We start from the raw sequence: 23,250 nt of genomic DNA on the forward strand, positions 1-23,250 counted from the left end.
GGGTTGAGTGCATACAGGGCTGGGGTCGGGGATGGAGTGTATGTACGTGGGGCATGGTGGTTAAAAGCAGGAGCCTTCAGGGGCAGACAGGCCTTACCGCTTACCGGCCATGTGACCTGAGCTTAGGGACTGGCGCTGCACAAGGGGACCCCAGTGAGGCACTGAAGTATTTACCATGGTTGCTGTCATCACACAACTTCTTCAAAGCAACCCACTAGAAAGTACAAAACTCCATTGTCCTCATTCTGGTTTTTAATGGTCAAGGTGATAATAATTTACAGTTTCTCCAGACCAGCATTTGTTTCATATTTACCTCCACCCGCTGGAGGGCATGCGGTGGCAGATGCTGCAGTCCCAGCTGCCCCGTGCCACTCTGGGCTCAGCAGCGCCAAGCCAAGTCCCTTTCTCAGGATAGGCCTGGGTTGGAACCCCAAGGCCTCCCCCACTCTGGGCAGTAATGTTGGCTCTTGGCTCATTGCAGGCAATGAAGCAGGAAAGAGAAAGTGATCGGTGATGACAGCTTGGAGAGAGGGCTGAGGCATGTTATGATTCAAAAATCAGGAAATTCTGAGTCAGCGTTGATTCTAAGTCTGTGGTTCACTTAATAGTGGGTGGAAAGGCTTCCATCTAAGACCCCAGTCATCCTCCTCTCCCAAACTTGCACACTTACGGGGAGGAGAGTCTTGGCCTGGCTGGGGCTACTGCCTAGGTTGGTGCAAGTCAGAACTCAACAGGCAAAGAACAGTGGAGTGAAACCTGCATGCCGAAGCCATCTTTGTTACTCACCCTAACTTCAGTCAGCAGAAGCCTCCTGCAAACGCTAACGCAGTATAAGGAGCTTGCAGCACAGGGAACCCACTTCTTCTTCAACATGTGAATTGCCATGCATCATCAAGTGCCCAGTGATATATTGACTTTGTTTCTTTTTCAGATCAAGATATCCTGTGAACTTATCTGGGTCGGCACCAGCTGTTTCCCAGTAAAAAGATACCCCATCTACCTCCTATATAGATTTCTACATGTGGAGTATATAAAGCAATGACAGAGCAGCCTCGATGATGAGGGAGGAAAGGGCTGAAGCAGGAGGTGTGGTTAGTACCTCAACTGGCCAAGGCTTGGGAACATAAACTTCCCAGGGTTTGAGTGAAAGGGGCGCAGGGGTTGTATGCCTCTGGATCTGACCTCACGCTTCAGGAACTCTTGCTGCTGCCCAGTTTTATCCAGGCAAGAGATCTGTTCTTGTGGAAGTGCGTGGCTGCAAACGCCTTTTTCTGTAAGTCCCCTTACTCCTTTCCCTACATAGGGGAAATCTTCCACTAGTCATCCTGCGGGTGGTGGGGGTACACACTAGTGGGTGGGTGTTGTGTGCCACATGCAATTTTTACGCAGAGGATGGAAGGAAAACTCCTCTCCACACACCCCAGACATAAATATGATTTTAAAATAATCAAAGCCTGCCTCAGTGGGAAAGGTTCTGTATAACATGCTGGTGATATTCCTTCAATTTTTTTTGGTTGTTTTTATTTTTTTCTTTAAAGTCCATTGATCGTCACAAAAACCCAGGAAATGCAACTAAGGAAAAAACAAATGTCCAACTGAGATCTAAGAACCCAGAGCTACGGAGGAGACGTGGCACTGGACTGCTGGGTGTGCGGGAAGGGGTGCAGGGGTGGTCCCCACGGGGCAGCTGGCCGTGGGAGACACAGGAGGGAGATGAGGCTGCTGGCTGGGCCAGGCAGTTATGTTAACCGTTGCACGATGACAGCATTGAGCAGGTTGGCTTCCTTCAGGGTCTGGCTCTCGTCAGCCAGTTCTTTGTTCGGGAAGGTAGTCATGAGGACAAAGCTGGTGGCAGCCATGGCTGGCCGGGCATCCACGATGAAGAGTCGGATGTCGCTGATCCTGGGGGAGTTGGAGTGGGGAGGTGGATGAGCAGTGTTCTTCTCTGCTGTTCCCCCTGCCTCACATCTCTAGGTCCCCTTCCCTCCCCTCCCCGCTCCTTCTCCACAGAGCAGCCAAAGCTCTCATTTGGAACCACATGAGCTTATGTCAATCCTCTGTCTAAAACCCTTCAGTGTTGCTCCCATTTTCCTTGGTATAAACACCAACCTCCTGACTGTGGTCCCAAGGCCTTCCTAATTTTATACCTCCCTCCTTCCCCCTGTTCTCCTACCTCCCCACTTCAGTTCTGCATCATGCTGTGCTCCCTGCCCACATTTGGGTCCCTCCTCCTAGAGGCCTCTCTGCCTGATTCCTTTTCTGTAACCCTAATCAAACTTGTTTCACAACTCACCTCATGTGAAGCCTGTCAACACTCAAGGATTGGCAAGCCATCCTCTGGGCCCCACATGTGGGTTCTGGTTTATATGGTTTATGACTGATGAAATTTAGACCCTGCTATTTTAGAAAAAGGAGTTGCCAAATCTTTACTGGCAACAGTCCTCTCCTGCTAATCGTTTCACCACTCCATGCCTCAGTTTCCCCCTCTTTAAATTGGGGAGGCACAGTTTGTTTTGATCCAGCCCAGATGATCTGAGATAGAACAGGTATTCTAGAATTCTCAAAGTCCAGATCTAGAAGAGACCTTTAACAGCCTAGTGGTTTTCAGAGGCTGCTTGGGGGCAGGGAGGCAGAAGAAGCCAGGTGGGTGGGATGCTGCCCTGTGTCCCCTCTCCCTTCCATCAACCACAGAAGTTCACATTTCATCTGTTCCACAACTGGGCTTTAGCATGAAACTTCCTTTGAACAGATAGTTTGGTGGCTAAAAGCACCCCTCTGAGGAACCTGACCCCCTACTTTTAGAGACGAGGAATGAGACCCACACGAGTGGAGGGAGCAGTCACTGGCCACACTTAATGGAAGAGTGGGGACCAAACCAAAGGCTTCAGACTTGTATACCTTCCTATTCCATTGCCTCCTCTGGGGAAAGCATGGCGTGCCTGCTGATATTTGGAAGAACTGCTCCTTGCTTCTCACATATTATTGGGAGTTTCTGGGACCCTCTCAGAATAAGCCAGGCCACATAAAGCAAGGTACCTGTGGCTGTGGTTAAATTTCTGCACCAGCCTCCCGCCGTCAGCAAGCCGTATTTGGATGTTTGTGGTAGGCTGGGACTCATCAATTGTGATGGAAGAGCTGGCTTTGGCTTCATTTTCTGCCTGTTGGGCTGGAGAGCTGGTATTCAACACCTGGGGGGCAGTGCTAAGAAGAGAGGATTGCGTCAGGACACAAACAGATACAAGGCCCCACACAGGAGGCGAATCCTATCTCAGATTTTTACTGAGCATTTGCCATGTCTGGTGCAGTTTGTTGCTACTGATATAAGGAGTGACCAAGACAGAATCCCTGCCCTGATGCAACTTAGAGGTCCAGCGGAATTCACCTCAACCCCAAGTTACTGCTAGCTCCCTCACTCCTGGAGTTGGGCAAGTTACCAACCCCCTTCTTCCTTGGTATCTGCAACTGAACAAGGGCTTGAAAGGAGGAAAGCAGTATGCACGACAGCCTGGGCTGGGAGAAACTGGGACCTGACGCTGGAGGACCCAACAGACCAGGCTGGGTTTTAGCCTCAATGAGAATGTGAGGGCAAAATGGGGAAGGGGCACTCCAAGTCTACAGCTGAGGCAGGCGCGACACAGCCTGGCAGGTGACTATTGGGATGTAAGGGATAAGTCTAGACTTTTCCTCTGACGGAATTTTCAGGCCCGCCTGCCCTAATGGAACCTCACTCATGCGAGTACCTTATACTCACATATCAACTAGCAGGAGGTGGTTGAGACTTCTGGAGAGCCAACTAAGTGCCTGGCACCACAGGGATTAATTATACAATATGAACAGGACACAGTGCCTGCTGCAGTGTTGAGAGCTCAGAACTTGGAATGAGATGGACTGAGGTTTGAATTCACCCACTAGTTATTTAAGCTCCCTGAGTTTCAACAAGGGTAGTAACAAGGTTATTTTAACAAGGACTCTTGTGAGGATTAAAGGGGTGCTACAGTCAGGGTGGCTGACAAACACAAAATGCACACAAATTCCCAATTCTCCGCAACCGTTTGGAGGCTTCATCTCTCTCCTGTAAACCATCTATATGGCTCATACTCAGCCTTTCTCTTAGCAGATGTCCTGGCCTAGACCTTTGCAGAGAATAGAGACCATTAGATGAGAACTCCCTTGCTTCCCCCCAAAGCCTCTAATTACATCAGTTCCTACACCTCACCCTTCCCTCTGATCTTTACAACCTAAAAAGGGTATTCTTAGCAAATTCAACTGAAAGTACTTTCCTAAGTGTGTTCCCTGGGACCCTAGTCCCTTCCTTGAATTACCTCCAGGAAGGTTTTGGAAATGTCACATATTATACCAACAGCATCACAGGCCACTAACATATTAAAGAAGGTCTTGAGAGATCGTGCAGTTAAGGCAAACTTATTTGACCACCATGTCCTTTCTTTCATGTTTCACTTGTTAACCTCCTGCAGATTGTTTCATGGAATGCAGTTTGTGAAATGCTGCCCCAGGGCACATAATTAGCAAGGAAGAACTGAAAACTGAACTTACTCTTTTCTGTGAACATGAAAAATATGGGCTTAGAGGGTTACAAAGTGGAGCTCACAAGAGAAACCTGGCCATAGTTACTGGCTATGAGAGGAGCTTCTTCTATGGATAGTCTCACAGCATGTGGGACTCATATGTGGGCTGAGACACACAGATAAAGTACACCATCACAAGCCTGAAGAGATGCTTGGAAATGGTGGAAAGTTAAATGTTGTACCTGTAAGTGCCTAAAATCTCCTCTGTTCTGTTCATTAGTTTTAAGGGCATTAAGTCAACTCTCTAATTAGACTCTAGGTAGCCTGTCTTTCAACTGTTTATAACAATTTCAAGTACATGATAGGTACTCATTGATGCTACTGCCTGCCAGAAAGGGCTGAGAAAGAGAGAAGCTGAATCACCTGACTGCTCATTTCCTTTGTAGTGGGAATAAACTGGGTACTGAGGTGCTTTGTTGCCACAATGCTAAGTCCTGAGACCCTGCCACCTCAAAGATGACCATTACAGAAAGCAGGGCAAGCAGGCAAAGCTCATCCTGGCAGCAGTGACACCCCTCACCCCCATCGCAAGTGTACTCTCTGTGTAAAGTAAAACATGGCTTTCCCAAATCTTCAGATTAGCTCCCATCCAAACAAACAAATACAAAACCTAAAATAAAGTTGCATGCAACTGAAAGAATTTTTTCAAATTTATGCACAGAGAAAAATCTACACATGCACTTTATTTTTCTAGGTAGTTGGAGAAAAAACAAGATTGACTGATTTTTGAGGCAAACCTGACAACATTTCTTAAACTTTTGGCTTCCTGATTTTAGGTAACAAGATGATAATGGAAAGCATAGTAAAATATATTTGAAAAACTAAAAATGTGGTCCATCTGGTTTAGACTGAAAAGCTGAAGTCCCATCTCACTTAGCTGTATAAAATTTTTTTTTTTGAGAGAATAGCATAGACATATTTACACTATCAACTGTAAAATAGATAGCTAGTGGGAAGTTGCTGTATAACAAAGGGAGATCAACTCGATGATGGGTGATGCCTTGGTGGACCAGGACAGGGAGAGCGGGAGGGAGTCGCGGGAGGGAGGGGATATGGGGATATATGTATAAATACAGTTGATTCACTTTGGTGTACCTCAAAAGCTGGTACAAGAGTGTAAAGCAATTATATTCCAATAAAGAGCTTAAGAAAAAAAATTTTTTTTAGCTCACTTTTCATTAAAAGCTAGAACTGAAATAAAATCAAAGTGGAACTGGCAATGAACATTTATTTAGCTGACAAGCATCACACCTGATTATCAAGCTCTGTCTCGACTTGTTGACTCATCATCTGCACTAATACAGTATTCCCATCCTACTAAAACAGACTCCTTAAAAACATCTTAATTTTTTGAGATGGGGAGTCTTGCACACAGTTAGATTTTCCAATAGTAGAAGCATTTTCTGTTAGTATCATGAAACCAGATAAACTCTAACTGCACAGTGCTCTGGGCCCTTCCTTAAAACTACTGGTGCATGAAAGACAGATAACAACCTTTTGGAGGGCAATTTGACAACATCTTAAAAATATGAAGATCTTTTGAGCTAGCAATTTTACTTCTAGTACAACATTAAGGGATATACAGAGATTTAATTAGAGATATTCACTGTAATATTGTTCTTAATACTGGCAGTCACCTAAATGTTTAACAGCAGGGACTAGTTAAATTATGGCATATACATAGGATAGAAAATCATGTTAGCATTAAAAATAATATTGTAGAAATATACTGCTCTGGAACGACAGTTATATTACATAAATGAGACAAAATAGCAGGTGACAGAACATTTGTTTCTACACCCCCCCCCCCCAACACACACACAGACTGGAAGGATACTTTCAGATACTAATTGGATATATTTGAGTGTTAGGGTTAGGGATAGTTTTTATTCTTTCTTTATCTGTATTTTCTATTTTTTTTTCTTAAAAGATAAACACATTTTACTTTAATAATAAAAGGAAAAAAATTATCTGGTGCTTCACAAAGCTTACCATAGCTGACAGGTAAGCCACAGATGGATCACTCTGAGAACAACTGTCCAGGACTAACCCACGGGTCCCAATGTGGTAGATGAAATGATGAGAGTAGGGTGGACTTAATTATTTTGGTCCTTGTAAATCACACTATTGGTCTCTAATGTCCTGAGCTATGAACCTTGCTCCTGATGAGGCATGAATGGCCAGAAGGGAGGTGGGAAATTCTAGGAAAGGGCCAGCAAAAACTCAAAGAACACAGCTGTTGGCAGACCACACTCTGATTTCTACAGATGGTGGTGAGGTGAGCCAGGCCAATGCCTAGCTCAAGAGCTGCCAGAGCTAGGTCAGAAATGTGCCTTGCTGTGTAGGAGTGTGGGGAGGAATGCCAATCAGAGGGCTGGTTCCAGTCCTGGCTCCACCACATGGAATACCTAAGGGTACCCCTTGAAGTCCAAGAGTCTCACCCTTCCCTGTGTAAAATAAGGACTGTACTGGCGGGGAGGGTCACCATGCTCTGAGTGGCTCTTGTGTGCACAGATCCCTCTGAAGAATACTGACCAAGTGACCCCATGCACGGCCAAAGCTGAGTGGGTCCCTGAGAGGAGGCTGCCTGTCTATGGGTTTGTCAAGTATCTGGTGTGAGAACTCTGCCTATCAGAGGTAATAGGGACTATCAACCAGTCAGATCCTATTAGGGGTTTGAATGCAAGATGGAGATAGTGGCAGAGGACATAAGGCAGAAAAAGTTACAGGAAATGACAAAGTGAGTGTCAGGCATGACCGAAGAAGTAGAGATAAGAGCTGCCATAACAGTGGAGCAGCAGGCTGCAAAGGGGCAACATGTCCTTGACCTTCCCTGGATCCTAAACCATGCCACTTCAGGCTGGCTGGGAGGAAGAGTCCAGGATTCCTTTCTCCTTCTGAATTTCCATTTCAAGTGACCTGAATATGTGTATCTGTTTCAGCCTTAAAGCCATCAAGGTTATCCCTGCACTGAACACCCTAGATTACCGAGTCAAAGAAGCAATGTGTTACCTTTACTGCTTACACTGACTGCTCACTGTGAGGCAGTGCTCTACATGCTCCTCCCAACAGTAATGGGGAGATAAGGACGCTTATTAGTCCCACTTTACAGTTGAACAAACTGAGGCTGTACAATTCAAGGTCATATGGCTAGAAATGGAAGAAGAGATTTAAACTCCGGTTTGTTAAGGCCAAAGCCTATGTTCTCCATACCCTTCCTCCTGTAAAAATAAAATTTGAAGTACTCTGTAATAAACAGTAGAGAGCTATACAAAGTGAGCCTTACACAGGGTCTGCCGGGCCCGACAGGAATGACCCACAAAGTCCCACTCCCACCTGTGCTGCTCCTTACCTGCCCAGTTTCTGACCCTCACCAGTGAAGGCTTTGAAGGCTCCCTTGGGCTTCACGAAGTCCTCATCCCGATGGTCCTCCATGTCTAAGTTCACCTGCCCACCGTGAGCTAACCTCCGCAGCTCTGCTGGCACCTCTCTGTGGGAGAAAAGGCAGTGCTGGGGCTCACAGAGAGCAGGATGGGAATGACAGTGATGGGTACAAAGGGAGGAGAAACTTCTCAGTTCCAACTGCAAAAACTGTTGGGCCTTCACGGGGAGTTGACTGCTCTAGTGGCTACTTTTTACCTCCCCCTTCTCTCATGGCTGCTCAGAGTCCTCACGGAGACCTGTATCTTATTTGGAGACTTGGCTCTATCCTAGGCCCAAAGGGGATAAGTAGATACACAGGGTTTTGGGAGAAGATCTGTGAATCTGTATCTCAACTGTACTAAATCTACTTAAAATTTTAAACTTCTTAAATAATAAACATTTGAATCAGCTGCTTCTTTCCCATCTGCCATCTCACTTACTGATATGGAACCCGAAGGAGGGCTTTTCTGCTCACCCTCTGCGGATAGACTCCAGAAACTGGGCATTGGATGGGTCTTGGTAGCTTCTGAGTTCACCACTGTCCAGACTGAATCCACTTTTCCAGAGCTTCAACACTACATGAACCTGTGACAACAGGAGGTAAGCAGTCCACACATTGTCAGGAACCTGGCAAGCACACCAGTGTGAACCTGCAAATCAGCGAGGTTTTACTATTTTACTGTGTCATTATTAAAACACACAGACAGACAAACGTATACTCATGCACAAGGAGATCACTCAACAACCAATGAAATAAGTATTAACCTAAAATAAGAAGGTGATATGGCACAAGTTAAGAGGATGGGCTTTGATTTAAGCAGACCTGGGTCTGCGTCTTGATTTTGCCACTCACTAGCTAAGTGACACTGAGCGGATGACTCAATTGAAGCTGTGGCTTTCATATCTGTAGGGTTGCCAGTGTGCCTGGCACAAAGCTCGTGCTCAACTAAACTAGCATGGCAAACCTTCCATGGACTACTTTGCAGTCATTAAAAATGGTATCGACAATTTCTGTTAACAACTACCTATACATATCCACAGAAAAGGGTCTAGAGGGCTAAAGACCAACATATTAGCAGCTGCTGCCTCAGGTGGCTAGGATTTTTACTTCCTTCTGGCTTGACTTTATTTTGGAAAAAACTCAAAATGATTAAAAACAAATTCACTACGGAGACTAATGGTCACAAGGTCATATGAAAATGTTTATGGCACTGAAAAAGAATACACATATGTATAGCTGAGTCACTTTGCTGTACAAAAGAAATTAATACAACATTGTAAATCAACTATAAATCAATAAAATTAAAAAAATGTTTGACATAAACCTCAAAATTGTCTGCACAATGTGATTACACTTACTGGCGAGGGGGACGCCTATGCACAGGGAAAAAAGGAATGGACAATAATAAGGAAAAAGTTTAAAAAGGACATTTCAAGCCTCTTGGGGGGGGGAGGGCGGTCTAAAGACCAAGTTCTTTAGTCATGTGCACAGCACCAGAGAACCCTGGAACCACTATCCCTCTGCCTGAGATCCATGGAATGCTCAGAAAACTCCTTTATTTGTCCATCCATTCTGCCCACCCCTACTCATGACTCTTGGTGCCCCCCGCCCCAGCCTTTCCATTCACGGATGACAGCAAACGTGCTGCCTCTTTCCTTTCAGAGGCTGCTGATTCACATGTAACATGGGATTAATTTCTCCCCCCAAAAGGATAAAATGGTCCAAGGCTTCCCTAAAGAAGGCAGATGCACACTCACATCTTGGCCAGAATGCCGCCTCCTTTCTCCTGCCACATAGGCAGACTCTTCCTCTGGTGCTGCTCCAAGGCGGTAGCCACCTCCTGCAAATGGCTAAAAGACAAACACCTGAGAAGTGGGTCAATGGTGATCAGGTTATTCAGTTACAATGATGTTATCTCAAGCTTGTTAACTACAAGGTATACTTTCTCTGAGGAGCAAACTCAGAGATTGGGGTAAAACCTGGAAAGGTCGGGGGGTTGCTGCTTGTTTAAAGGGAATGGCTGCTACTAAGCCCAGTTAATCATGACCATGTTGGAATTTAGGTGTAGCATAACACCAAAGACGTTTTGATTTTCACAAAGAAAACAGAAATCCAGATTTTACGTAAAATAGGTGGCCACTGATTCAATTAAAACCAAAATAAAGCAAGACACTAAATCAAGTTGGTTAGGCCAAAAAAAAAGCATGTTTGTAGAACCTGATCCAGACCACAGGCCACAGGTTTGAAAACTTTGCCCCAAATCTTGATTTCATGTTAAAAGATTAAGAGAAACTGCACTGTTCTTCTGCATATGAGAGGAAGTGAGCAAATGAAAAACAAAACAAAAACAAACTCAGTCACTACTGGGGTGAGGAAGGCCTCCTTCCCCCTGCTCTGGAACCTCAGTCCTATGGACACAGACAACGACCCCCTATACTTACTCTTGGTTTACTGGTCTCTCCAGGGCTCTTGGTCACTCGCTCCACAGCTACGGCTCCATGCTCCTTGGCACCTTTAAAGAGATCGTCCACCAGCTCGTTGGGACTTTTCTTCCTGGGAGGGCCAACAATCTGCTGTCCACTTCTCTCTGAGCCCCCGGCATAAAACCTGTGCAGAAAATACACATCTAACACCAAATACACTTAGGAAACATAAACTGAGCATGTGCCAGGCTCTGGGCAAGGAGCTGGGCACAATGACGCAAAGGGTACGAATGCCTGTCTTTAAGGAACTTACTGTCTAGTTGAGGACACATGTAAAGAGGCAGGCAGGCATACTGCCGTGTGAGCCACGACAGAGATCAGTAAGGGGTGCTCTGGGAACACAGAACTGGGGAGGACAGTTAAGGGTTCCTAGAAGGGTGTCTTCTGGGCTAAATATTGAGGATGAGTTTATCAGGTAAAGAGACTAGGGAAGGGCATTCCAGGCATGCACGACAGCACATTAACTCTGGCAATTAACTATCTGGTGGCCAGTACCTTTCTAGGAGATGATCACCACGGTCAGTCAGAAGCAGCTACCACTAGCAGCCCTGGATTAACGGTGGCAGCGATGTGGTTAGTACAAGCAGCTATGCTCCACTGTGGGCTCTGCCACTGAGTGACCTGGGCAAGCCAATGCACTGAGCTAACCTCACTCTCCTTCTTTGAAACGGAAAGGAAGGACCACATGCCCTACCTACCTGTTCCTTAAGTCAGGGCCATGAGGTTCATATCAGCGGAAGTATGCAAAAGAACAAGCAAAGAGTAATGCACACATGTAAGGTGGTGGGATACAGCACTGAGAGCTCACCTAAGCCTCACCTCACCTTGCAATTTTTGTGACATACACCGGGAGGAAGCCGAAGAGCGGGTACTGGAGGAGGTCAGGGAAGTTCAAATACAAGCCCCAGGATACCCATACCTGCTTTGCAATGGGCCAAGCATGGCTTGAGATTAAGTTAGCGCTTTCTTTTACCTGGGTCTGAAAACCTGAAGTCATGTAGCCTTGGCTAGCTGCCGCCTTATCACTCCTATTCATAGCTAAGTCAATAGCTCATCTCAGTGGGGAGAACTGAGAACCAATAAAAATGAGTCAGCCTTCCATTTCCTGACATTCCCCAGAGAATGCAAAGCAAAGCCCTAGGCGTTGACATGGACAACAGCACCAGTGTCATCAGATATGAAATGCTGAGGGACCAAAGAAGTAACCGGGATATGAAGTAAAAGGTCACTGCCTGGAGGATGTGACAGGACAGGAGAAGTAGGAGGAGGTCATTTAAGAGTTGGGCATTCACTTACTTGATGACACTGCCTTTCATTCAAGGAGTATTAAAATACTGAGATTAACATTTATTCCTGAACTTTGAGTGTTATCTAAATAGAAGGCTCTGAGGTAGTGTAAAGGTCACTGCATGGATGAAGATAAAAGACCAGAATACCCATAATTTCTCAGCCCACTTCCCAAAGAGCGACCATCATGAGGTAACTGCATTTCCATAATGGTTATTATACAATGTTCCTTAGGAATGTTCGACAGACCAAGGCAGATTCCATGGAGAACCAAAACCCATGAAATGAGGCTGCAGCCAGTTCATCCTTGTTCATTCCAGGTAGATAAAGTTCTGTTCAATGGACTGTAAGGTCCTTATTAAGCGATCTCAAAGCCTTGGCTTACAAACTAGGAACCTGTGATTAAATGCTTTAAAAACATTCATGCCTCTTGACCTGGTATTTTTATTTCTAGAAACTATTCAAAATAATCTGAAATGCAGTCAAAGATTAATACACAGAGATGTTCACAGCATTGACATTAACAGTGGTAAAAAACTGGAAATGATTTAAACGTCGAACATTCCATAGGATGGATTTATAATTACTGTCACTGAAAACACTTGTGAAGAATCTTAATGACATGGAGTAGTCAAGATGTAGCATTAATCCTACAAAAGCAAGAAACAAGCTTATCTGACCTTCACCATGTAAAATATGATATAAACTACATTTATATACAGAACCAACACTTAGTGGAAATATGCCAAAATATTAACCATAGTTACCAAAGGGTGGGTGTTATATTTTTTTCATTATGCTATTCTATATTTGCCACAATGGACACTAATTTTATTACAACATTCCTAAAGGTTAAAAACAAACCAACAAAAGACAGTATTGTGTCTGTAAATTAGGGGGATATACATCTGTAAGCCCTTTTTCCTGTTTATTATATAATATATTGCTTTTCAATTAAGGAAAAGCTGGAAGGAAATACACCAAAAATATTACTGATACCTGGTTACCTCTGGGTTGTGGTATTCTGAATGGCTTTTTTCTTATAGATTTATTTCCCTTCCCCTAATACTCTTCAACAAGTACATATTATTTTAATAATTAAAAATGAAACAAAACAAAAGCAAACCCAGAATACCCCAAAAGAAAAACAAATAATAAGAGGAAAGGGATCACTTCTAAGTTACATGGAGTGGAAAACTGCTTCTAGTATGTGTGTGACTAGTCCACAGTAGTAACAGCTAATGATAACCGAGCACATTTATCTTTCTAGGCCCTTCTAGGTGATTTATATACTGTCATGGACTCTCCTGTGGACTGTGCCCCTAACAAAAACTCACCTCTGACCCTCTTCCTCCTCGTCGTCCTCGTCTTGGTCATGAATGAGGTCTCTGAAGGATGTCACCCTATTATCGCTGAAGAGACAGAAAGAAGCAAAATGATCTCAAGGGGAGTTAAAGAAAGGTGATGCCCATTATAAGCTGCTAAGAATTGAGGACACTGAAGTTAGGTTTTTTGGTGGGGCAGGAAGAGGATCTATGTGGAAGAGGGTTAACCTCTCAAGTTTATATGCAAAACAGTATGATATTTATTTATGCAAGATCACACAAGACTAAGAATAAATTAGAAAGTGTATCAAGAAGTAAAATGGAATCCAATTTAAGCTCTCCTGGGGGGAGGAGGGAACGGGATAGGGTCTGTACTACTTTAAAAACGTACTACTGGATGGCGATTTTCATCATATAATTTTTTAATATTGGGCAAATGCCTGTGTGCCAAGCACTGAACTGGATGCTAGGTCTATAAAATGATCAGGCACAGTTCTTACCCTTTAGTTGCTTACACGCTAGTAGCACTTTGGCCAGGAAACCATCCATTAAATACTGTGCAATAGGGACTGTGACAGAGGGAAGCACATGGGATGTGAGAGCAGTCTCTTGTTGTAGGTGGGGGTGGGGGAACATCAAGAAAAGCTTCCCAGAAAAATGCAACATTTGGACCAAGTGCTGACGAACTAGGGGACTGTCAGTCAATTGGATAAAGGATGGAGGGGCTGGTGCAGGAAGGGGACCAACAGGGCATTACAGGGAAACAGCAAAGGCACATACACAGAGACTAGTGAGAGTAACACATCAGAGGAAGGACAACTCATCAAGTGGTAAAAATGAAGGACTGGGGCTTCCCTGGTGGCACAGTGGTTAAGAATCTGCCTGCCAATGCAGGGGACACGGGTTGGATCCCTGATCCGGGAAGATTCCGCATGCCGTGGAGCAACTTAGCCTGTGTACCACATCTACTGAGCCCATGTGCTGCAACTACTGAAGCCCACGCACCTTAGCGCCTGTGCTCTGTAACAAGAGAAGCCACCTCAAGAGAAACCCGTGCACCACAACGAAGAGTAGCCCCTGCTCACCACAACTAGAGAAAGCCCATGTGCAGCAACCAAGACCCAACACAGCCAAAAATAAAATAAATAAATAAAAATAAAATAAATCTTAAAAAAAAAATGAAATGACTGTGGGCAAAGAGGCCTCTGTCTGCTTCTGCAGTAGGTTAGTCATGTTATTTATTAGTGTTTAGGAAAAAAGCAGGGTTGTGTAGGTGTGGCGGACAGGGCATACTACACATGGTATGAGAAGGGTTAACTCCCTCCTCTGACGCTGTCTTACACTGTCACTTTTTTCCCTAGTTTAGGTTTGTTCTCAAGGAACAATCTTAGTTTTTCAAGGATCATGAAACACACAATTTACAAAAACATTTTCTGTATTTACTAGAGGAAAAAAAAAAATCATTTCTCTTTAATATAGGGGGAAGAGGGTAACAGGGACTTAGTGAGGCTAGAGAAGGAGTTGTTTACTCCAGTTCAGTCCTGAAAAAAGATTTATTTCAGGGAGATAATCAGAGGAGAGAATAGACTCTGAGGCTCCACCAACTAGAAAAAAAAGAGGACAAAGATATACCGATGTAACAAATACATTCCTGCCTGAGTGACCTGAGAGCAACCTCCTGGGCATTCCTTCATGCTCTACACAACATGGTTTAAAAGGATGCAAGTGATAAGATCCCTACTAGTGCCCTAAAAGGCTAATTCCATTCATTACCCCTCCCAGGGGGGTTTTCCACAGATGCTCAGCTTAGCATCTAAGAAAAAAAAAATCCTCTATCTGTTGTTCAACACCTGTGTATACCTGCTTGAGCAAACCACCTGCTCTGGCTGTAGGTCTGACTCTTTCCCCAAAAGTTTTTACATCTACACTCTGACAGTATCTAACAAAGACTCTGGTGTCCATTTACTTGGTTGCAATCCCAACTGAGCCTCCAACCCTGGGATCCTGGGCACGCTAATGAATTCACTAAGCCTTCATTTTCTCATGTGAAAATGGAGACAATCAGCACCAACCTAGAGGGCCTGCTGTGAACAGTCGGGGTGCTGATGCATGGGATAGCACATTTCAAGTTCTACTCTTAAGCAGCAGTTCTCAAAGTGTTGGTCCTTGGACCAGAAGCATCAGTGTTACCCTTGAAACTGTGAGGATGCAAATCCTCAGCCCCTACCCTAGACCTCCTCAATAAGAAACCCTGAACGGAGTGTCTATCAATCTGGTTTTAAGGAGTCCTCCAGGTAATACTGATGCACGCTCAAGTCTGAGAACCACTACTCTGGAGTAATGCTCTGAGAGTTACTTTAATGGTATGGATGTCCTGGAGATATTACCAATTTCAGAATACTGTCTTGTGTCTTCCACAAATTGGCAAAATGTCTCAGAAATTTCAATTTTTACGCATCAGAATTCTATCTCCCAGGCACACTGAAGTGGCACAAAAGTGCTTTGTCAGATCACATGTTCTGTGGTGACAAATGCTGTATCTGCACCATCCAATATGTAAGCCACCAGTCACATGTGCCTATTGAGCATTTAAAATTCGGTAAGTGCAAATGAATAACTGAATGTTTGTTTTATTTAATTTTAATTAATTTAAACAGCCACATGAGGCTAGCAGCTACCACACTGGACAGCGCAGTTTTAGAGAATCAGACAATGGTGGTCCCTAGAATTCTAAGAAAGTATGGTTTTATTGAATGAAAGAAGAAAAACAAGGAAGAAATAACGGCCTACCTCTTGCTCAACCCTGTGCTAGGTACAGGGGTGGGAGGTACTAGACAGGGAGGTAGCTAGCACATGGCAGAAGCAGCAGCTTTAGATTTAGACAAATCTGGGTTTGAATCCACCAGAACAGCAAATGTGTTACTCAACCTTTCCTAAGACTCAGCATCCTGACCTGTGAAATGGTGAGCACACTACTTACTTTCATGGTTATTGAGGTATAAGAAGAGAAGGTACATGAGAATCTCTCGCAGAGCCAGACAGGTGGTGGGTGCTCCTGAAATACTAGCCCTTCCACCTCCAGGAACTTACAATTTACTTAGGGAGAAAAATATTAAGGTAATTATCTGAAGAAGAATTCAAGACAACACAGGAGAGATGTCATAGAGTAGTACGTGGATTGTGGGTTGTGACTGGAGTTCGTGCTGCCTATGGGCTGGGGGATAACATGCTCAGTAGAGATGGTGGGGAGGGAACTAAACATGGAAGGACATAAAGGATGGAAAGGAAGCAAGAGGTTGGGCATGTGTGGGAACCAAGATGAGAGGCTCAAACAAAAGCAGAAGAATCAAAACCAAAGCAGAACTGAGACACCAAACAAATCAGTCTGGTTGAAATAAAAGACTTAAGAAAGAAGGAAAAGGGGGATAAGATGAGTATGGGGGGTCCACAGCAAACTCTGGAGGACGCTGAATGTCCACAGGGAGAGAGAGTACATCATTCTGGCTGAGAGCTGAATGCTGGAAGCAGAAAACAGATCTGCATTTAAATCCTTGTTTTACTAGCTGTGTGATCTTAGGAAGATGCCTAGCTTCTGTGTCTTCATCTGTAAAATGGGAAGAATAACAGTACCCACCTCATAGGGTTGTAGGAAGGATAAAGAAGATGTATATATATCAATAAAAGCTTAACCCAGTGCCTGGCAGCTGGTAAGTGCTCAATAAATGACAGCTGTTATTGAGGAGTTTAGACTTTCTCCTATAGCTATGGTTAACCTTTTTATGTCCCACAGCCCTTTGAGAATCTGATAAAAGTTATGAGTTTTCTTATCAGAAAAAGTACAACATATATAAGTTTTTACCTGCAATTTCAGGTAATTTATGGACCTTCTGACATCCATTCCACAGATTCCTCCTAGGGGGTTCATGATTTCCATGTGAAGAACCCCTGTTCTAGAATCAGAGGAGGAACTCACTAATTGAGTGCTGTGCTACGGAGGCAGTGATGACATGAAAGGGTATGTGAGAAGTTGACAGTGGGGGCGGGGAAAGCTCAGCAGCAGGCTAAGTGTCCTGCAACAGTCAGGTCAAACGGGAAAGGCAGGCCCCACACATAATTCCTCTGAGGTGCTAGCACAAGCCTGCCTTTTCCTGAGAATGCAGTCAGCCTTTACCATCTGGACAAGGACAACAATGTAACAAATAATGCCTTCCCTTTCCCTTTTCCTTGGCTTCACCTAAGCCCAGTACCAAGTCTGAGGCTTAACCAAAGCAAAAAAGTAAGACCTTTAGGCCTGCATGTGAGCTCAGTCTTTACTCCCCTCAGTCTTTATGTTAAACTCTATTCCCTTGATTCTTTTAAGTCTACTTTTTAACATACAGACTTGTGGAATGAGAGAGGAAACAAATAAAAGGATGGGGAAGATGAGAATGGATGCTAATAATGGTAACAATGAAATGACAATAATAGCAGTTAACACGTTCCGTGTTCTAAGTGCTATGTAAGTATTAACATATTTAATCTCTCATGTGGTAGGCACTACTATCATTCCCATTTGACAGGTGATGAAAACTGAGGGACCGGAGATGTTAAGTAACCTGTCCAAGGTCCCAAAGCTCTAAAGTGCCAGACGTGGGATCTGAACATGGGCAGTTAGGCTTTTAGCCCAGGTTCTAATAAACCATTGTCTTTTTTTTTTTTTTTAAGATTTTTTTTTTTTGATGTGGACCATTTTTAAAGTCTTTATTGAATTTGTTACAATATTGCTTCTATTTTATATTTTGGTTTTTTGGCTGCAAGGCATGTGGGATCTTAGCTCCCAGACCAGGAATGGAACCCATACCCCCTGCACTGGAAGGCGAAGTCTTAACCACTGGACCGCCAGGGGCCAGGGAAGCCCCATAAACCACTGTCTTGATAGGACTTTGGGTCAACCAGAGAAGACAGGTGTGAACATGTGGCTGACACCAGAGGCTAAATGTCAATTTCTCTTCCTCTGTATTTTTGTGCCAACACCCCAACAGTAATCTGGGGTGGCTGTGAAATATACACCCTAGGAAGTCAGCTATCTCTCCCAGCAGCTGCAAGAAAAGCTCTTACCCTATCAATCAGGTCTCAGGCAGTAACATCTTGATATGCTATCACTGACACCTCAGAGGTTAGCATCTATGAATAACTAAAAGATGTCCCGCCTATTACCTCTATCCTCTGGAAATGGAGGTAGGGGAAGTTAAGGAAGGAACGGGAACTGAGGTTAGTGTTCCTTCTTGAAAGGGAGGAAATGTAATTTAAATCTCAGATGCCCTTAGAGAGAAACACAATTTATCACTTCACCAGCAAAGAAACACTGTATCTGTATTCTGGGGTTGAATTCAAACTCAAATAAATTGAGAACATACACCAGAGAGCAGAAACAAATTAGGCTACAGCAGAGAGGGCAGTCGTAGTTCAGATGACTTTAAAGGAAGAGGCCCTGCCTGTCTCCTGGAAGACCTGCATTATCCCAGTCTGCAGATCACAGCAGCAATGGGCTGTGAGAACCTTGGAGCCAGGGTGGCCAGGACAGGGGATGCAAATGGGATTGCAAAGGTTAACACTGTTTCACAATACAAGACAAGGTCTCCGCAACCAATTTGAGAAAAGGTGAGTTAAATGGGTTTATTTTCTCTTAGTCTTCTTAATAGGGTAATGGGCATCCTAAAATATTGAAGAGCCTTTTTAGTCATGTGGCCTAATCTTTTACATCTGTGGCATCCCTGAAAGGACGTACTTTGATTTCCAGTTAAAAACTTCCAGAGATGGAGAGGCCACTCCTCACATTTCAAAAATAAGAGACCTCCCAAACATCTTAAAAGTTGGTTCTGTGGTTTCTTCCAAGATTGGATCATAAACCACACTCAGTTAAGAACCCCACATCTCTACAGGAAAGGAGTAAGTCTTGCAAGAAACTACTACCCACCAGTCAGTCTAACTTTCTCCTTCAAACCCAGTGGTCCATATCCCCAGGCCTGAACCCTCTGTCAGGTCAGGAAATAGCTCACCACTGCTGGAAGCACACCAATGTAGCAATAACTGAAGTTGGCCCTTACCTGGGGGCTGTGCCTCTGGATACTGAACTGGGGGTTGCCTGCGAAATGGTCACAATGTCTTCGTCCCCTCCATCCTCATAAAAGCTTGCTAGGGCGATCTGAAACAGAGAGGTAGTAACTTGGGATCTTTAAACAGGCCTTCATCTAACACATCTCCTTTGAACACAAAGAAGCAAAGACACAAAAATATGGCCCCCACTTACAAGGCAGTCTGTACCTGGAAGGGCCATAGAAAACAAGACCAAAAAGCCCAACTATTTGTTTTCATATTACCTGAAACAAATTCCACCTACTAAGTGGAAAAGAAGGCAAGAAAGAAAGTTGGGATGGAGACATTCTTCATTCTCATTTTATTAGGAAATGTGATCTAATAAAAGCAGTGTACATTTACTGAGCACTTATTTATGTGCCATGCTGTTCTGAGTACAACTCTACCTGTGTTAACTTATCTAAACCTTAAAGAACCCCATGTAGTTAGTGCTATTATCATCTCATTTTATAGCTGATAGAGAAGCACTGAGAAGTTAAGAAAACTGCCCGAGGTTACACAGTTGGTAAGGAGTGGAGCCAGGCTTGATCCCAGGCAGTCTGCTCAGGCTCTTACTCTCAGCTTTTAGGTGATAGCCAGGAGTTGGGAACTGTGAGGTCAGCCCAGATTGCTACTTTTACTTTCTCTCTGAGGCTGTTTCCTAATCTGTGCAATAGGGACATCCCACCAAAATGCAATACGGATGAGGGGATCCATTAACATTTATGCAGAGTCTTGTCTCAGCTCTATACATATAGAAGGAATATGGGCCTCTTTCGGCCATTTATGATTGGATGTTTCCTGAATGAACTCAATACACAGGTATTTAATAATCACTTACTATGTACAAAGACAGAAGAGAGCAATGAGGTCTACAGAGATGAAAAAGACACGGCTCCTATCCTCAAGGTCACCACCTTATAGGAGGCAGAGAGCTGCTGTGGGACATAACCAGCCTGTTGGAAGCAGCGTGCCTTTACAGGACATGTTTTAGCAGGCCTGCCAGGAGGCAGTGTGCCGCCATGAGACATGCACTCAACAGGCATTGAGGGGGGAGTTTACATTCAAGTTCTGGGCAAGTCATGCCACTTGCATGAGCCTGTTTCCCCATTAATAGCATGAGGAGACTGAGACTGATAACCTGCCAACTGTAACACTGTGAGCTTCTAGGTCTTTCAAGTAGAAGCTGCATTTTGTATTTCTGCCCAGCACAGAAAATTGCATTTTGTATTTCTGCCCAGCACAGTGCTTTACACTGTGTGTCTGTACAGGTGTGATGCTTTACCTAACTCTTATACTTTCGGGAAGCATATAAATGGTGAAGTCAGCAGACCCAGTTCATATCCTAATCCCTGGGTGTGTGACCGCAGGTCTATCACTTGACCTCTGAGCTTCCACTTCATCTGTACAACTGAGGAAGTTTTCCTTACCTCATAGTGTGGCTAGGATTAACTGAATCATCATATGTGAAGCACCAGGGCACACGGAGGTAAGAGCTTGGGCTCTGGTATCAGAACTGAGTTCAAATACCATCTCTTCTACTTGGTAGCTAGTGAGGCCTTCAGCAAGTTACTTAACCTCCCTAAACCTCAGCTTCAAAACTCAAAGGTTAAATGACTTAAGACACGTAAAACAGAACAGCCTTGGCTCATGGTAGGTGCTCAATAAATATTAGTCATCAACATCTACCTAAGACGTAGGCTGGCCAAGAATATGTACACAATTCTTTTTACAATTAATTACTGAGTGCCTATTATGTGTCAGGCGTTGTTCTGGGCACAGGGGATTCAACAGTTTACAAAAATCCCTGCCTCGTGTAGCTTATCTTACTGTCTTAACTACTTAATAAGTATTTAACGTATACTTAATATGTGCCGGTGAACTAGACGATAAGCTCCATGAAGACTCCCTTTTCATAGAAAAATTACTTATTAAAGATGGATAGGCTCCAACCCTGCGCCACTACTCAGTTTCTCCCAGCGATGAGGTAGGAGGGGGCGTGGGCCAAGTCCCGGGCCCGGCTTCTCCCCAGTCCTGAGACCGGAGCTGCCGCAATGGAAATGAACGAGCACCTAGTCCCCAGCGCCGCTCCACCCGGGAGCTGGTCAGTCTGGCCGGGCCTGCAGCCGAGACTCTGCGCGGCAGCCACGCCCCCAGGCTCCCCCTCTCCACGCGGGCTGCGGCAGTGTCCAGTCTCACCGGCCGGAAAGCCAGGCAGAAGGGGAAACCGAGGCCGGGCAGGGCAGGTCCGGGCCGCAGCTGGCCCGCGCTTCCCCACGCCCGGGCCAAGCGGGCGACGCGTGGCAAGCGGCCCCAGCACCCGGAGGCCTGGGTCGGGCCGCGGCCCGGCGGGATGACTGTGCGCTTCGGCCACCGCGGGCTTGAGGCGCCAGGCGCCCGCGCCCTGCAGTCCCCAGCCCGCCCGACGCGGCCCGCCTCGCGGCGCTACCTGCAGATCCCAGCCGGCCGACTCCAGGAAGAAGCGGGCCCGGTCCTCCTCGGTACCAGTCACCGCCACGAACTCCCTCAGCGCGTCCTGTCGCTCCGCCGCCATCTTCGCCCCGTGCACAGCCCAAACCGCTCCGGGTGTCGCCGCACAGGCTCAGCCCGGCCGCCGCGTTCCGCCCGCCGGTCCACCCGGCCCAGCCGAGCGGCCCCCGCTCACAGGCTCCGCCCCATGCGGTGCCTCACGCAAAGCCTTCCGTGCGGGAAACTCCGCCCTCTCCGCGTCCTCTGGCGGCCGTAGAGCGGAACCGCAATCTAACGTCGTGGGTGGGAGCGCGGGGAGGATGGGGGGCGGGGGGGGGGGTGTCTTTCACTGTGTGAACCTGTGGGATGAAAGATCCCAAAAGGAGTCAGTTTCACAATTATTCATTGAGTCGTTTCCTCATTTCGTTAACTTATTTATTCATCCATTCATTCAGTCACTTATTTGTTCAAATATTTACTGAGAGGAATCAAAGGCCCGGTGCTCTTCCAGGACTGGGGATCAGCAGCGAGCAAAACGAAGTCCCTGCCTTGTTGTTCACATTCCAGAGCCTTGAACAAGTCACTCTTGTCTCCCCACCTTTCTGTGGCTCCCCATCTCAATCTGCTTTAAAAAAGTCTCAGGGCCTGCAAGACCCGGGTGAGATGTGCCAGCTCTCTGTTGCATCTCCTAGGCTTCTTGATATTTCCTCTGCTGCAGGCACACTGCTTTTTTGCTGTTCCTTGAAGGCGCCAGCTACGTATTTGCATCAGAGATTTTGTACTCCCTTTGCCTGGAACACCTTTCCCTCTCAGGTGGGCAAGGTGCTCCCTTACTTTCTTCAGGTCTCTACTCCAACGGCATCTTCTCAGACACAATCCCGTCTTAGAGGTCCTCAGCTTCTTTGCCCTCTTGCCTCTTGCCACCCTGCGTGTGATGCTCTTCTCTTCCTCTTCCCCTGGTCTGTCCTTGCTCATCCTTCCGGTCTCAGTTTAGGTGTCCCCTCCTCAAGGGGGCCTTTCTACTTCCCCAGGCTTCATCAGACCATCCCCAGGGTTATGCCTTCTGGCACCATGTTAAATGCCTGCCTTCTCCAAGGGCCAGGATCCCTGTGAACAACAGGGGCTGTGGCTGTTTCCAGCACAATGCGGCTTAAGAGCACGTGCTCTGGACTCAGACAGCCTGGGGTTGAAGCCCAGCTATTACTGCTGTGTGATCTTGGACAGATTCTCTCTCTAAGCTTCAGTTTCCTGATGTGTAAAGTGGAGCTCCTCACAGTTCCAACTTCAGAGGGATGTGTGAGGATTCAATGTGAACTGCGGAGAGAGCAATGTTTGATACTTAGTGAGGCCCCAGCGAATGTTAGTTGTCCTTTTATCTCCTGTGACATGCAGTCACTGGCATTAAACAGTCACTTACCAACTCTTTGCTGAATTAATGAAGGAGTGAATAAATGAAACCTTGAGTGTCTGCATAGCCAGTGAGAAATTCAGGGGTCAAAATCTGAGGACAAGGATGCAGGGCAGGTACCTGCACCCCCAAGTAGTATTGCGCTGACTGTGGG

At 45.5% G+C, this 23,250-nt stretch overlaps 1 protein-coding gene across 1 annotated transcript; it reads right to left on the reverse strand.

Annotated features, from left to right (window-relative positions):
- Positions 1-219: 219 nt before the first annotated feature.
- NSFL1C (NSFL1 cofactor) lies at positions 220-21,857 on the reverse strand. Its single transcript, XM_057702728.1, has 9 exons — positions 21,669-21,857; positions 19,192-19,289; positions 13,118-13,192; positions 10,452-10,617; positions 9,768-9,860; positions 8,485-8,594; positions 7,939-8,076; positions 3,037-3,201; positions 220-1,902 (listed from the first exon to the last, which is right to left on the reverse strand). Exons 1-9 carry the CDS (start codon positions 21,771-21,773, stop codon positions 1,740-1,742), a joined length of 1,113 nt encoding a protein of 370 aa, XP_057558711.1. The 5' UTR covers positions 21,774-21,857; the 3' UTR covers positions 220-1,739.
- Positions 21,858-23,250: the final 1,393 nt, after the last annotated feature.

The sequence above is a fragment of the Hippopotamus amphibius genome, chromosome 12 (assembly GCF_030028045.1).
Source record: "Hippopotamus amphibius kiboko isolate mHipAmp2 chromosome 12, mHipAmp2.hap2, whole genome shotgun sequence".
In the NCBI taxonomy this organism is placed as follows: domain Eukaryota; kingdom Metazoa; phylum Chordata; class Mammalia; order Artiodactyla; family Hippopotamidae; genus Hippopotamus; species Hippopotamus amphibius.